Raw genomic sequence first — 14,152 nt, 5'->3', positions numbered from 1 at the left:
TACCATAGTTATTAGATTCACTGCTACATCCTCATTATTTAATTTTACTTAAGAAACATGTTACTATATCAGTGTTTTAAGTATTTTGATAAACATGTTTCAGTGTGTAATTTTATTGTATTCCTTTGTATTTCAGTTTATTTATTTAAAGCATTATTTTGAAAAGGTATCCGTATACTTCACCAAATTGCTAAAGGGATTTATGATCCAGAAAGTATTTTAGAATCTCTGACTTAGAGAAAGAAACTACACAGGGGTTGTGTGAGGTTAGATTCTTCCTTTCAAAACTCATATTTATTCAATAATTGGCTTATTTGAATAGTCACTGAAATTCAACATAAATAATGTTAAAGTCATAAATATTTTTTGTAGAGAAGTTAATAGTTATTTGAAAACATTATTTAGTAACAATAAGCATGCATTTCCAGGGAGTTCTTAGAACTTGTGTTATTACAGCTAGCACAATACTGTAGTTTTTTTGTTTAATGTATTTTAATTATTTAAGGAACAATTGATTCTGAAGTTCCCATATTATATGTATTGTACATACTAACATATAAGTAAGTAAAGTCTGTCAGTTAAGATCACTTAAGGTTGGCTGTCTAGCCTTTTTTGGTGAAGAAACTTCAGTCATTTAATAGATTATTCAGAGCCTACTTTTGCCCTTAGCACACCTGATGGTTTCACATATTATAGTACTGTCATATCCATTAATAGTAATGAAATACTACTTGTGTTTATTGAAATATCTTTTATAACTGTTGGCTCTCACAAGCTGATTTTATGCCAACCACTTACACTAATTTTATCTGTTCATATATTCTACTTTAAAAGTTATAGAGTATGGCTACCTGGATATTGTAATTAATCTCTCAACCTTGAAAACATTTTTTTTTACATGTTGGGTAAATCTTAAAAATGTCAAAGAACTGATAAAGCCAAAATGCAAATTCTGACAGGAACCCAGAAAAGTTATCAGAACTCAACGTTGCCTTTGTCCTGAGAGTGTTTGTCCAAACTGGCAAACTTAAACTTTGGTTTTCATGCTCCAATGATACAGTTGAAGCTCCAAATAGCTGCTTTCTCAGTTTAAGGGTGATCCAGAGTAAATCTACCCATTCGCCCAGAGTGTGACAGGCCCCAGCAAGTTGAAACTACAGGACATCCCTCTGAAGCATACTCATAGTCCAAATTTACATCCCTAGGGTAATCCAAAAATCTTCAGACCCTAAATTTATTTAATTGAAAGTGGCCCTACACTGGTGGTACACCTGGTTGCTGGACAGAAGCAAAAATAAATACCTTTGCTCAAAAATCTTCATATGTAATATAAGAAAAATAAACAGTTCAGAGTAAAAACTAAGTGGGGGAGCCTGAGTGGCTCAGCCAGTTAAGCGTCCGACTTCAGCTCAGGTCATGATCTCGCAGTTCGTGAGTTTGAGCGCCACATCAGGCTCTATGCTGACAGCTCGGAGCCTGGAGCCTGCTTCGGATTCTGTGTCTCCCTCTGTCTCTGTTCCTCCCCCACTCATGCTCTGTCTCTCTCTCTCCTTCAAAAATAAATAAAAACATTAAAAAAACAAACAAACAAAAACTAAGCATGTATGGAAACAAAGTGCAAAGATCTAAAGCCAGCAGATAGCAAGAACAAATCTATAAAGGCCTCAGATACTAGAATTTATAAAATTTATAAGATTTTTTATAACATAAACTACATTTTAAGAAGAAAAGAATTACTTGAAAATTTCTATAGGGACTAGAAATTTCATGATCTTGTCAGCCATTTGCAAAGTCACAATTAAAAAAATAGGACTTCTGGAAATAATAAAATAATTAAATAACTTAGTGTATAGCATGAATTGAAGAGTAAATTATTGAATTGGTTGATACAGATTGTTAAATTATCCATAATGCCACATCCTGATAATACAGTATTCAAAAAATAGAATTAAAATGGTTGAAGATGCAGAAGATAAAATGATGAGAAGGTCTAACTTGTTACTAGAGTTGCAGGAGAGGAGAGAATGGGAAAGCAAACCCTTAATAAAAGAAATCTAAAGATGTATTTCAGGCAGAAGGAAAATGATCCCAGATGGAAAATCTGAGGTCAAAGAAGGAATTAAGAAGTAAAAAAAAAAAAAAAAAAAAAAAAAACCACACACACACAAAACTGGTAAATATGTTGGTAAATCTAGACATTTTTACAATAGGATACACAGAAAGACTAACATAAGTTGTGTGGTTAACAGATTTTTAAGTGTCCTGAAAGCCTTTATTGGTCTAAGAGAAGGCTAAGGTTATCAATAAATACACATGTTCTTGAAAGAGTAGAAACTGAAATTTTCAAATCAGCCAAATGAAAAAATATATATATAATTGTTAAAATTGTAAAGGAAAAATCTAAAACCAGTTCTCAACCTTGGCTATACAATACATCCACTTGAGGAACTGTTAAAAATCCTAATGTTCAGACTTCATCTTACACCAATTAAATCAGGATGTCTGAGTGATTTTAGAAGCTCCCAGGGTGATTCTAAGCAAAGTAAGGAATGGGAGAAAAGAAATAGAACAGATAGAGGAGATGGAAAAGTGTAAAAGAAGATAACAGCAACAAATGTCAGTAAATCACTTTAAAAGTAAATGATCTAAATACTCTAGTTAAAAGTAGATTGTCAGACTGGATTTAAAAATTCAATTTATACTGCTTTTGAGAGACAGGTCCAAATCATGAGACTTAATAAATATTATTTTTATAGATAAAGGAGATTTTTCCCAAAATGATAGAAGGTGTGAATTTATAGGAAAATAGAATAATGTTTAGTTTGTATGTGCCTAAGAGTGCAACTTTAATATACATAAAACAAAAATTGACAGACAAATCTACAGTTGTTTTCGGACAGATTTATTTTTCCCATTATTATAGTTTGATAAATTTCAAACCTCTAAGGAAAATTATGAGTATTACAACCAATACCTTTATATTCATTACTTAAGATTCATTAATAGTAAATATTTTGCTACATTTGTTTCATATCTATGTATGTAGACACATTTTTCCTTTTTTTCCCCCTGAACTCATTTGAGTTACTTCATCACTAAATACTTGAGCATGTGTCACCAGAGATCAGGGGACATTTGCCTACATAGCCACAATACAATTGTCATCACGCTCTGGAAATTTAACATTGGTTAATATAGTTATGTAAAAAACAGGTCATATTCAAATTTTCCAGATTGTTGTAATAGTATTTATAACTGTAGGTAGGTTGTTTGATCCAAGAACCAATCAAAGTTTACATAGTTAGTTGAATTATCTCTTAGGCTTCATTAATCTAGAAAGTTACCTGTGGCATAGCTTCATATTAAACATATATGGTACACAGATGATACTGTGTTCTCAAATGTATCAGTAAGAGGGCACATGTCAGTTTGTCCCATTCTCAGTGATGTTAAATTTGATTATTTGACTAATGTGGTGTCTATCAGATTTCTTCACTGTAGAGGTTTCTATATTCTGTAGGGCTATACATGAAGACTGAGTGAATTTCCTGTTTCTTGACAATTTTCACCAGTAGCTTTAGCATCTGTTAATGATTTTGCCTGCATCAAGTTTGTTTTTGTTTTACTGTAGTTTTTAGAAAATGGTAATTTTTCAGTATCTAACTAGCTTAAACATTTATTGGTTCACATTCTTCTGTAAAGAACAACTTTCCTTTTGGCTGTGTCAGTACGACAGCAACATCCTAAATAAATTCAGGATTTCTTTGCATTTCTTTCTGTCCTTAAAACATTACCTATTGAAATTATTATAGTCAGAATGTTATGTTAAGAAGCTACTGATTTTTTTTCCCCTCCCTGTTACTTAATATATAGCTAAGTTCCTTAGTTTTTCCTCTTTCTGTGTTTTTAACTACCCCTGTGATTTAATTTTACTTTTTGAATATGTAAAACATTGACTTTAAAAGTCTGAACTACAAAATAGGTACACAAAGGAAGGTATACTTAGATGTCCCATACTTTGCTTAAAACATCCACCTAGTTTCCAGATCCTCTGAGGTTTTGTTAATTCTGGTTTTCCATTCTGAGTTTCTTCTTGCAAAAACGAAAGGAATAATATCCTTTCAAACCAGTTTACAGAGATCTTTCTTTTCTGCTTCTTTAAAAACAAATGGATGACTTTTTTTGTTGTTTTAATGTTTATATATTATTGACAGAGACAAAGCATGAGCATGGGTGGGGGGGAGGGGGGCGGGGCAGAAAGAGGAAAAGACACATAATCTGAAGCAGGCTCCAGGCTCTGAGCTGTTAGCGGGGCTGGAATTCACAAACTGCAAGATCATGACCTGGGCCGAGGTCGGATGCTTAACCGACTGAGCCACCCAGGTGTCCCACAAATGGATGACTTTTGACACACCTTCTCAAGAACTGAGAGAGCAAGCACTCAGAAGCAGTAAGACTACAGAATATTTGAACAACATGATTAACAAACTTGCCCTAATGGCCAAATATAGAAAGTATACCCCAGAACTGCAAAGCAATATTTCAACTGTACATGTAACTTTTGTAAAAATATTTTATAAAAATTTATAAAACAGATGTCAGTAAGATTCAGATCTTTGAGGGGCGTCTAGGTGGCTCAGTCGGTTATGCGTCTGACTTCAGCTCAGGTCATGGTCTCGCAGTTTATGGGATTGAGCCGAGTGTCAGTTCCGAGCCTGCTTGGGATTCTCTCTCTCCCTCTCTCTCTCTGCCCCTCCCCTGCTCATGCATACCTGCACACTCTCAAAATAAACTTTAAAAACAAATGTTGAGGGGTGCCTCGGTGGCTCAGTGGGTTGAGTGTCTGACTCGATTTCTGCTTGGATCATGATCCCAGGGTCATGGGATTGAGCCCTGCCTCAGACTCTGCACTGAGTGTGGAGCCTGCTTTAAGATATTCTCCCTTTCTCTCCCTCTCTCTCCCTCTCTCTCCCGCTCTCTCTCTCTCTCTCTCTCTCTCTCTCTCTCTGGAGGCAATAAGAGACTGTTAAATACAAAGAATAAACTGAGGGTTGATGGGAATGGGGGGGGTGGGGAAAATGGGTGATAGGCATTAGGGAGGACACTTTTTGGGATGAGCCCTGGGTGTTATATGTAAGTGATGAATCACTGGATTCTACTCCTGAAGCCAAGACTACACTGTATGTTAACTAACTTGAGAATAAACTTAAAAAAAAAAAAAAAAATTCTCTCTCTCCCTCTGTCTGTCTCTGTCTCTCTCTCTCCCTCTCCCTCTCCCCTCTGCCCTGTCCCCCACTCTGGGCTCTCTCTCTGTGTGAAATAAAAAAAATAAAATAAATTTTTCAAAATGTTGGAAATTTCAGAGTATATTCATTTTTTTTTTTTTAAATATACCTGACACACAGTGTTACTTTAGTTTCAGGTGTATAGCATAGTGATTTGACAACTTTATACTTTATGCTGTGATCACAAATATGCCTACCATCTGTCACCATGCAATGCTATCACAATACCATTGACTGTATTCCCCATGCTATACCTTTTATCCCTGTGACTTATTCATTCCATAACTGGAAGCCTCTGTATCCCCACTGCCATTTCACTCATTTTACCCATTCCCCCTGCCTTCTCTGGCAACCATCAGTTTGCTCTCTGTATTTATGGGTCCATTTCTGTTTTTGTTTATTCATTTGCTTTTTAGATTCCACATATAAGTGAAATCATGTGGAATTCATCCTTCTCTGTCTCACTTACTTCACTTAGCTTAATACCCTCTAGGTCCTTCCATAGTGTCACAAATGGCAAGGTTTCAATCTTTTTTATGGCTGAGTAATATTCCTGTGTGTGTGTGTGTGTGTGTGTGTGTGCACGCCACATCTTTATCCATTTATCTACCAATGGAAACGGGAAACAGGTTGCTTCCATATTTTGGCTACTGTACGTAATGCTGCAGTAAACATAGGGGTGCATTTTTCTTTTCAAAAAATTATTTTCATATTTGGGTAAATACTCAGCAGTGGAACTACTGGATCATATGGTAACTCTATTTTTAATTTTTTGAGGAATTTCCTTACTGTTTTCCACAAGGCTACACCAGTCTGCATTCCCACCAGCAGTGCACAAGGGTTCCTTTTTTCTCCACATCCTTGCCAACACTTGTTATTTCTTGTTTTTTTGATTCTAGCCATTTTGACAGGTGTTAATAATAGCTCACTGTGGTTTTGATTTGCATTTCTCTAATTAGTGATGTTGAGCATCTTCCAGATGTCTTTTGGTCATCTGTATGTCTTCTTTGGAAAAATGTCTCTTCAGATCCTCTGCCCATTTTTTAATTGGATTATTTGTTTTTGGTGTTGAGTTGTATGCTTGAGGAGATGTATCTACAAAAATATTGCTTGGACCAATGTTAAAGGGTTTACTGCCCAGGTTTCCTTTGGAGAGTTTTATGGTTTCATGTCTCACATTTTAGTCTTTAATTAATTTTGAGTTTATTTTTGTGTATGGTGTAAGAAAGTTGTCCAGTTCTATTCTTTTGCATGTAGCTGTCTAGTTTTCCAAATATTTCTTAATGAGATGGTCTTTTTCCATTGTATATTTTTTGCTTCTTTGTTATAGATTAATTGACCATTTAAGCTTGGGTTGATTTCTGAACTCTTTTTTCTTACAGTGATCTATTGTCTGATTTTGTGCCAGTAACATACTGTTTGATTACTACAGCTTTGTAGTATATCTTGAAATCTGGGATTATGATACCTTCAGCTTTTTCTTCCTTCTCAAGATTGTTTTGGTGATTCAGGGTCTTCTGCGGTTCCATACAAATTTAGTATTTTTTGTTCTAGTTTGAAAAATGCTTTTAGTATTTTGATAGGGGTTGCACTGAATTTGGGATTGCTTTGGATAGTATGGATGTTTTAGCAGTATTCTTCCATGGTTATGAAGTATCTTTCCATTGGTCTGTTTTATCTTCAGTTTCTTTCATCATTGTTTTATAGTTTTCAGAGGACAGGTCTTTCCCCTCCTTGGTTAAGTTTATTTCTAGGTATTTTATAGTTTTTGTTGTGATGGTAAATGGGATAGTTTTTCTGCTATTTTATTAATAGTGTAAGAAACATAACCAATTTCTGTGTATTAATTTTGTATCCTAAAACTTTACTGAATTCATTTATTCTAGTAGTTCTTTGGTATAGTATTCAGGGTTTTTTATTTATACTGTCATGTCATCTGCAAATAATGAGAGTTTTGCTTCTTCCTTACCAGTTTGGATGCTTTTTATTTCTTTTCCCTGTGTGATTGCCGTGGCTGGGACTTCCAGTACTATGTTGAATAAAAGTGGTGAGAGTGGACATCCTTGTCTCCTTCTTGATCTTAGAGGAAAGGCTTTCATTTTTTCTACCATTGAATATGATGTTAGCTCTGGGTTTTTCATATGTGACCTTTATTATGTTGAGGTTTTTCCCTCTAAACTGACTTTTTTGAGAGTTTTTATCACTAACAGATGTTGAATTTTGTCAGATGCTTTTTCTGCATCTATTGAGATAAGATTTTTATCCTTTTTGTTGATGCTGTGTATCATGTTGATTTGCTGATATTGGAGCATCCTTGCATCCCTGGAGTACTTCCCACTTGATCATGGTGAATGATCCTTTTGGATTGTTGAATGCAAAGATTTGCTAATGTTCTGTTAAGGATATTTGCAGCTGTTTATCAAGAATGTTGGCCCATAGTTTTCTGTTTTTGTAGTGTCTTTAGTAATTCTGGCCTTGTAGAATGAACTTGGGAATCTTTCTTCCTCATCAGGTTTTTGGACTACTTGAAGAGGAACAGATATTAATTTTTCTTCAAATAATGGTAGACTTCACTTGTGAATCCACATAGTCCTTGACTTATGTTTATTGGGAGGTTTTTTTTTTTTTTATTGCTGACTGAATTTTGTTACTAACAATCAATGTATTCAGATTCTCTATGTCTTGCTGATTCAGTTTTGGAAGATTGTGTATTTCTAGGAATTTATCCATTTTTTTGTAAGTTGTCCAATTTTTGACATATAATTTTCCTAATATTGTCTTTTGTTTCTCTTTCATTTCTGATTTATTTGAATCCTCTTTTTCCTGGTAAGTCTGTCTGAAGGTTTATCAACTTCATTTATCTTTTCAAAGAATCACCTCTTGGTTTTATTGATGTTTTCTTTTGTTGGGTCTCTTTAATTTATTTCTGCTCCAATCTTTATTATTTCCTTCCTTTTACTAACGTTGGCCTTTGTTTTTTTTCTAGTTTCTTTAGGTATAAGGTTAGATTGTTTCTTGTGGTATACCTGTGTCACTCTAAATGTCCTTTTAGAACTGCTTTCCCTGTATCCAGATTATGAACCATTGTATTCTTGTTTTCATTTTGCTCCATATACCTTTGATTTCTTTATCAACTCATTGGCTGTTTAGTAGCATGTTGTTTAATCTCCACTTGGGTTTTTTCCAGTTTTTTTCTTGTGATTGATTTCTAGTTTCATACCTTTGTGGTCAGAAAAGATGCATGATATGATTTCAGTGTTAAATTTATTGAGACTTGCATTGTGGCCCAACACATGATCTGTCCTGGAGAATGTTTCCTGTATACTTGAAAAGAATGATTATTCTGTTGTTTTTAGATGAAGTGTTCTGTGTTTATCTGTTAAGTTCATCTGGTCTCATGTGTTACTCAGAGGTTTTTTTTGTTGATTTTCTGCCTGGTTGATGTATCCATTGGTGCAGGTAGGGTGTTAAAGTCCTATTGTTACTATGTTATTCTCAGTTTTTCCATTTATATATTCATATTTGCTTTATGTCTTTAGGTCCTCCAATGTTGAGAGCATAGATAATTACAATTGCTAAATCCAGTTGTTGGATTGACCCCTTTATCATTAGATAGTACCTTTGTGTTTTGTTAGTCTCTGTTTTAAGGTCTACTTTGTCTAATACAAGTATTGGTACCATGGCCTTCCCCTCCCCCTCCCCCCCCCCTTGCTTCCATTTACATGGAATTTCTCTTCTCATCCTTTCACTTTCAGTCTGTGTGTAAATCTAAAGTGAGTCTCCTGAGGGCAGCGTATAGATACATCTTGTTTTTTATCCATTCCACCATCCTTTATCTTTCAGTTGATGCATTTAGACCATTTACATTTAAAGTAATTATTATTGATAGGTGTCTCCTTATTGTCATTTAGTTAATTTTTTCCTGGTATTTCTAGTTCTCTCTCTTTCCTTCTTCTTCTCTTGGTCTGTTTGTGACTGAAGACTTTCTGTAGTATTCTTGATTTTTTTCCCTTTATTTTTTGTGTAACTATCATAGATTTTGTGTTTGTGGTTACCGTAAGGTTCATATAAAGCATCCTAAGTGTTTAACAGTCTTAAGTTAATGGTCACTTAAGTTAGAACACATTTTAAAAGAACTTTTTACTACCCCCCCCCACATTTTATATATATTTGCCATATTTTACATATTTTTATTGATAATTTTCTTCTTATGGCCTCTTCTTTTCCACTTAAAGTATTCCCTTTAACATTTCCTATAAGGCTAGTTCAGTGGTGATAAACTCCTTTAACTTTTGTTTGGGAGACTTTCTTTCTCCTTCAATTCTGAATGATAATCATGCTGGAAAGAGTATTCTTCATTGCAGGTTTTTTCCTTTCAGTTCTTTGAATATAAGGATTGCCTTATGGGGTTTCCATTATATATAACTTTTTGTTTCTCTCTTGCTTCTTTTCTCAGTCTTTAACCTCTAACATTTTAATTACCACATGTCACAGTATGGACCTCCTTTATGTAATCAGCAATGAAGCATGAAACTTTTAAAAACATTTATGCAAGAAAGAAGAATGTCACATAAGCAAATGTGTAGTACAAAACTATATTATTTAGGCATGTGGCCATAGGTTAAGACTGTAAAAGGAAATGAAGAGTATGATTACCATGAAAATCAACATAGTGGCTACCATTACATGAAGGGCTGAGGGATGTCATCAGGGAGTGTCATGCTTCCAGGGTGTAGGCAATGTTTTATTTCTTGACCTGGATGGTAATTACTTGGATGTTGACTTTGTGATTATTTAAACTGTAAATATGCTTGATGCAAATAAAAAATTAAGGAGCTAAACCAAAGAATTTGAAATGAACTTAGAGCATACTGATTATTAATAAGTCCATGGTACTGCTATTGGTGGTTGTTATCATAATGTTGAATTAACTTGAATGATTTAGAATACTCCATCCAGATAGAAAATTTAATTTACAAGAAGCACTTTTTAAGAGACTATCAGAAATGTTTTGCTATCCAGTTTACCAGAACCAACTATTATATAATTTAATATGAGAAAAATTCTACTTTTACTATGTTTAGGAAGATCACTAGTGGATGAGCCACAAAAAATTCCATCTGTGGCATTAACAGCTAACAATATTTACCACTTTTTGAGCACTTGCCATGTGGCAGATATTGGTCAAGTATTACAAATGTGTGATCTCATTTAATCTTGGAAATAACTCATTAGTGTGGGTACCCCATTAGTGTGTCCCCATATTACACGTGTCAAGGGCAGAATCTGGTTTTGATCTTAATCTCTCTGATTCCAGAACTCTTGTTCTTAGTCCCTATAATCTTGAGGCTAGGGTTATCTAATACTGTATATATAATGTTACTATTGTTCTAGGTTTTCATTTATTCTAACTTGTTATGATTTGGGTATTCAAGTTTTTATCAATTTAGCAACAAACATCAGCTAAATACCAGGTATTTCTGTGGCCACTATCTACTGGATCTTTTGCTCTGTTTAGCAGCTTGGAACCTGTGCCACAGGAGTTTACTGGCCTTACTTCCTTGAACCTAATGTATTGCACTATTTCAAGTATTACCAAACTGAATTCTCAACTTTACACATTTTTTGTGTTCTATGCATCACCCAAACTACATACTAATTTGTTTCCTGAGTGGCTGTAGTACATGAAATTACGTCTTGAGCCCTATGAGCAGCTCTTTTCACTGGTGGAGTTGCTAGCTATTCCTTTCAAGAACTAACATTCATCTGGAGGTCATTGTCAGAAGTATTGAGGTTTTCTACAGATACAGAAAATGAAGGGCCTCTTAGTTAACTTCCTATTATAACCCTAGACCCTTATAGCTCTTCTTCACATGAGTTTTTAAAATTTATTGACAAAAATATTTTAATTAGTTCATATTGTTTTTATGTTGCTATACACTGCCATGTACTCCGTGAAATGGTGAGTATGGCCATTTCTATAAAATGTTAGGACATGAAGCTCTTGGTAAAAAATGTAATCCCTAGTTCTTGCATTACTTTTCTGGAAAAAAAAATCAACCTTGTTACTTTAACTTCTGGTACCTTTTTCAGCTTAACCTTCTGTCAATAGTTTAATGTCTCCCAGTGGATCCAAAGGAAAATGGTAGGCCAAGATGTCAGGAAGAGAACCTGTACAGGTTTTCTCTACCCTTACATTTCAAACCAAGATTCTATTTTTACCCAATTATTCTCCTATATTTTATTTTTCCAGTATGTTCTCATAAATCTTGTAAAGGAAATTGTATTATCACTGGAAATGGCATATTGTCTCCCGCTTAATTTTATTATTGCTTTACTGTCTGAACACTGGGAGTGTGGGCTTGGGTCCAATAAAAAATCCACTGTTTTCTTTTTTCTTAATTGCTGCTACATAGATTGTTATAAAGTTGGTTGCCTGCATTGAGTATCATAGTTATTTCTGATTTCGTTTACCTTCTTTTTCTACCATTTTTTGGGCATGAGCACACAATTAAAATTTTGATCTCTTGTAATTTACAGAGACAAATTAAACTGAAGTCCAAAGATATTATTATTGACTAATGAGATTTGATTGGTGAAGGCATTCTTTGTCTGTAAGGAAAATTTTCAAAGAGTGGTCTCGGGATTTTAGACACTTGAGGATTTCTGTGGGTGAAAAATTATTTTTACAATAATACTAACTTTATTTATTCTTTCTCTCATGAGTATAAAGTAGAGTTTTCCAAACTATAGGGTGTGTGATGTTACAACAGCCTGAACACAAAAGCCCATATGAGAATTCATCTGTCTTCTATTATGCCAGGCATTAAAGAGACTTGAAAAAATGTGAAACATCTCTTCATTTTTTATTATCTTTCTAATCTAGATTTTTCATTTAAGGAGTATAATATACATTTTTAAAATCCCATTGCTTATGTTAAATTGTTTTTTCACTATTCAGTTTTCATATGGTATTATTGGTACCTACATCCCACATGTACAAAAGATCTGTAGGTCCTCAGTTATGTTTAAATGTGTAAAAGGATCTTGAGACCAAAAACTTAGTCAATGATTTACCTTATTTTTTTCTCAAATGTTTGAATTTTTTTCTTATATTTGGTTTTATCCTATAAAAGGCAAACTGAAAATAATCTATTTTTAGGTTGCTACAGACCTCAGGAAAGATCAGATTACTTGATGTTGGCAGCTGCTTTAACCCATTTCTGAAGTTTGAAGAATTTCTAACTGTTGGCATAGATATTGTACCTGCTGTAGAGGTATGCATAGTTCTATTTTGTTTTGAGACTTGAAGATCTTACGCATATACTTACCAAGAAAAAAGCATTGTCTTTACATTACTGAAATAGCAAGTATGTTTCCTATGCACAAGTTGATAAATTTTTAGTCAAAAGCGAATTCGTATTCCATGAAAATTGTTGAGCATTTAGTTGACAAATATGGTACTGGTTAAAATAATACTGGCTTTTATTTTGTTTCCTGGTGGTCTATTTTTGTAATCAAGAGACTAATAAATTGCAAAGATTTCCAGGTAGCTATAAGGTTTGGGCTTTTTGTTTGTTGTATTTATCCTTTTTTGAAGTGTACTGTGAAATGGAGCCATTATGGAATAATGTCCAGAGCAAGGACTTTGGAGACCATCAAAACTTTATTAAATCGCAGCTATTTGTACATAGATGAAACTAGTTAAATTGTTTTCTCTACTTTTAAAATAGTTTTTCTCTTCATGACATAATTTGTTTGCCATTTTACTTTTGATAAAGCATTACACACCAAAAATTGAGAAATTGAATTTAAAAAAAAAAATGTCTGAATGTTTATTTTTGACAGAGAGAGCAAGGGAGGGGCAGAGAGAGACACAGAATCTGAAATAGGCTCCAAGCTCTGAGCTGTCAACATAGCACCCGACCTGGGGCTCAAACTCACAGACCATAAGATCATGCCCTGAGCCAAACTCGGAAGCTTAACCAACTGAGCCACCTACGTGCCCCACAAATTGCATTTTTAATGTTTTAAAGAGAGTATGTGTTACAGTGCAAACTGGGTTAGGGATTGGTTTTCAGTCTGCTATATGCCTCGCACCTAGGAATGCCTAGTACATGAAGTACTCATTAAACACTTCTTGAACAAAATAATGGAATCTTATGTTCAACCTGGGATTCCATCTCTGAGCCTCTTTCCTCATCTGTATGGTGGAGTTAGTGATGGAGCACATTTCATAGCACCATTGTAATATGTACTTGAGAAGAAGTATTTAAAACACCTAGCACAGTGCCTGTTACTTAAGTGAGTGCTAGATGGTTGCCATTATTATTGAAAAGTTCCTGCATGGAGATTCAACTTTCATTTGAATTTTTTCTTGAATTTTTAATGAAGAAATGCTAATAAAACTTACCATTATCTCTACTTCTGAAAGGTGGACAAATGTTTTGCTTTATGGTAAAACAGCTGTTCTTAGCTTATGACTGCAGAGAATTCCTGTGCCTTCAGGAGCTATACTGTTAAAATATATTGGGCTTTGTACATGGATTTTCTTCTTTCCTGAAGACACACATTAGAGATGTCCTTTAGGGACCCATTTGCTCTAAACCTTGGGCTTAAATATTAAATTTGTTTGTAGATAGAGCTATAAACTTTCAACTGTAAAGTCACTGGGGTAGGCAAAAGAACTAACTATACAGAAGTTCAGTAGTAGCATCATGCTGTAACTAATTTTAAGATGAAGGGCCTTTTACTTCCAGTCAAGATGGAGTAACCTACCTCAAACAACACAAAGTGGACAAAATACACACAATAATTTACAAGTCATTTGATATCAGGTAATAAAGGACAATGATCAGTGAGAGACA

At 34.2% G+C, this 14,152-nt stretch overlaps 1 protein-coding gene across 1 annotated transcript in view; it reads left to right on the top strand.

The window, feature by feature from the left end:
- Positions 1–14,152, top strand: part of BMT2 (base methyltransferase of 25S rRNA 2 homolog) — a 93,689-nt gene that overhangs the window by 63,092 nt on the left and 16,445 nt on the right. The window contains exon 4 of the mRNA XM_042922504.1: positions 12,448–12,562. Coding sequence (XP_042778438.1) covers positions 12,448–12,562 — 115 coding nt within the window. The remainder of the gene's footprint in view (positions 1–12,447; positions 12,563–14,152) is intronic.

Source organism: Panthera leo, chromosome A2, assembly GCF_018350215.1.
Source record: "Panthera leo isolate Ple1 chromosome A2, P.leo_Ple1_pat1.1, whole genome shotgun sequence".
Classification (NCBI taxonomy): domain Eukaryota; kingdom Metazoa; phylum Chordata; class Mammalia; order Carnivora; family Felidae; genus Panthera; species Panthera leo.
Note: the sequence above shows the minus strand (reverse complement) of the source record. Positions and strands in the feature narration are given on the sequence as shown.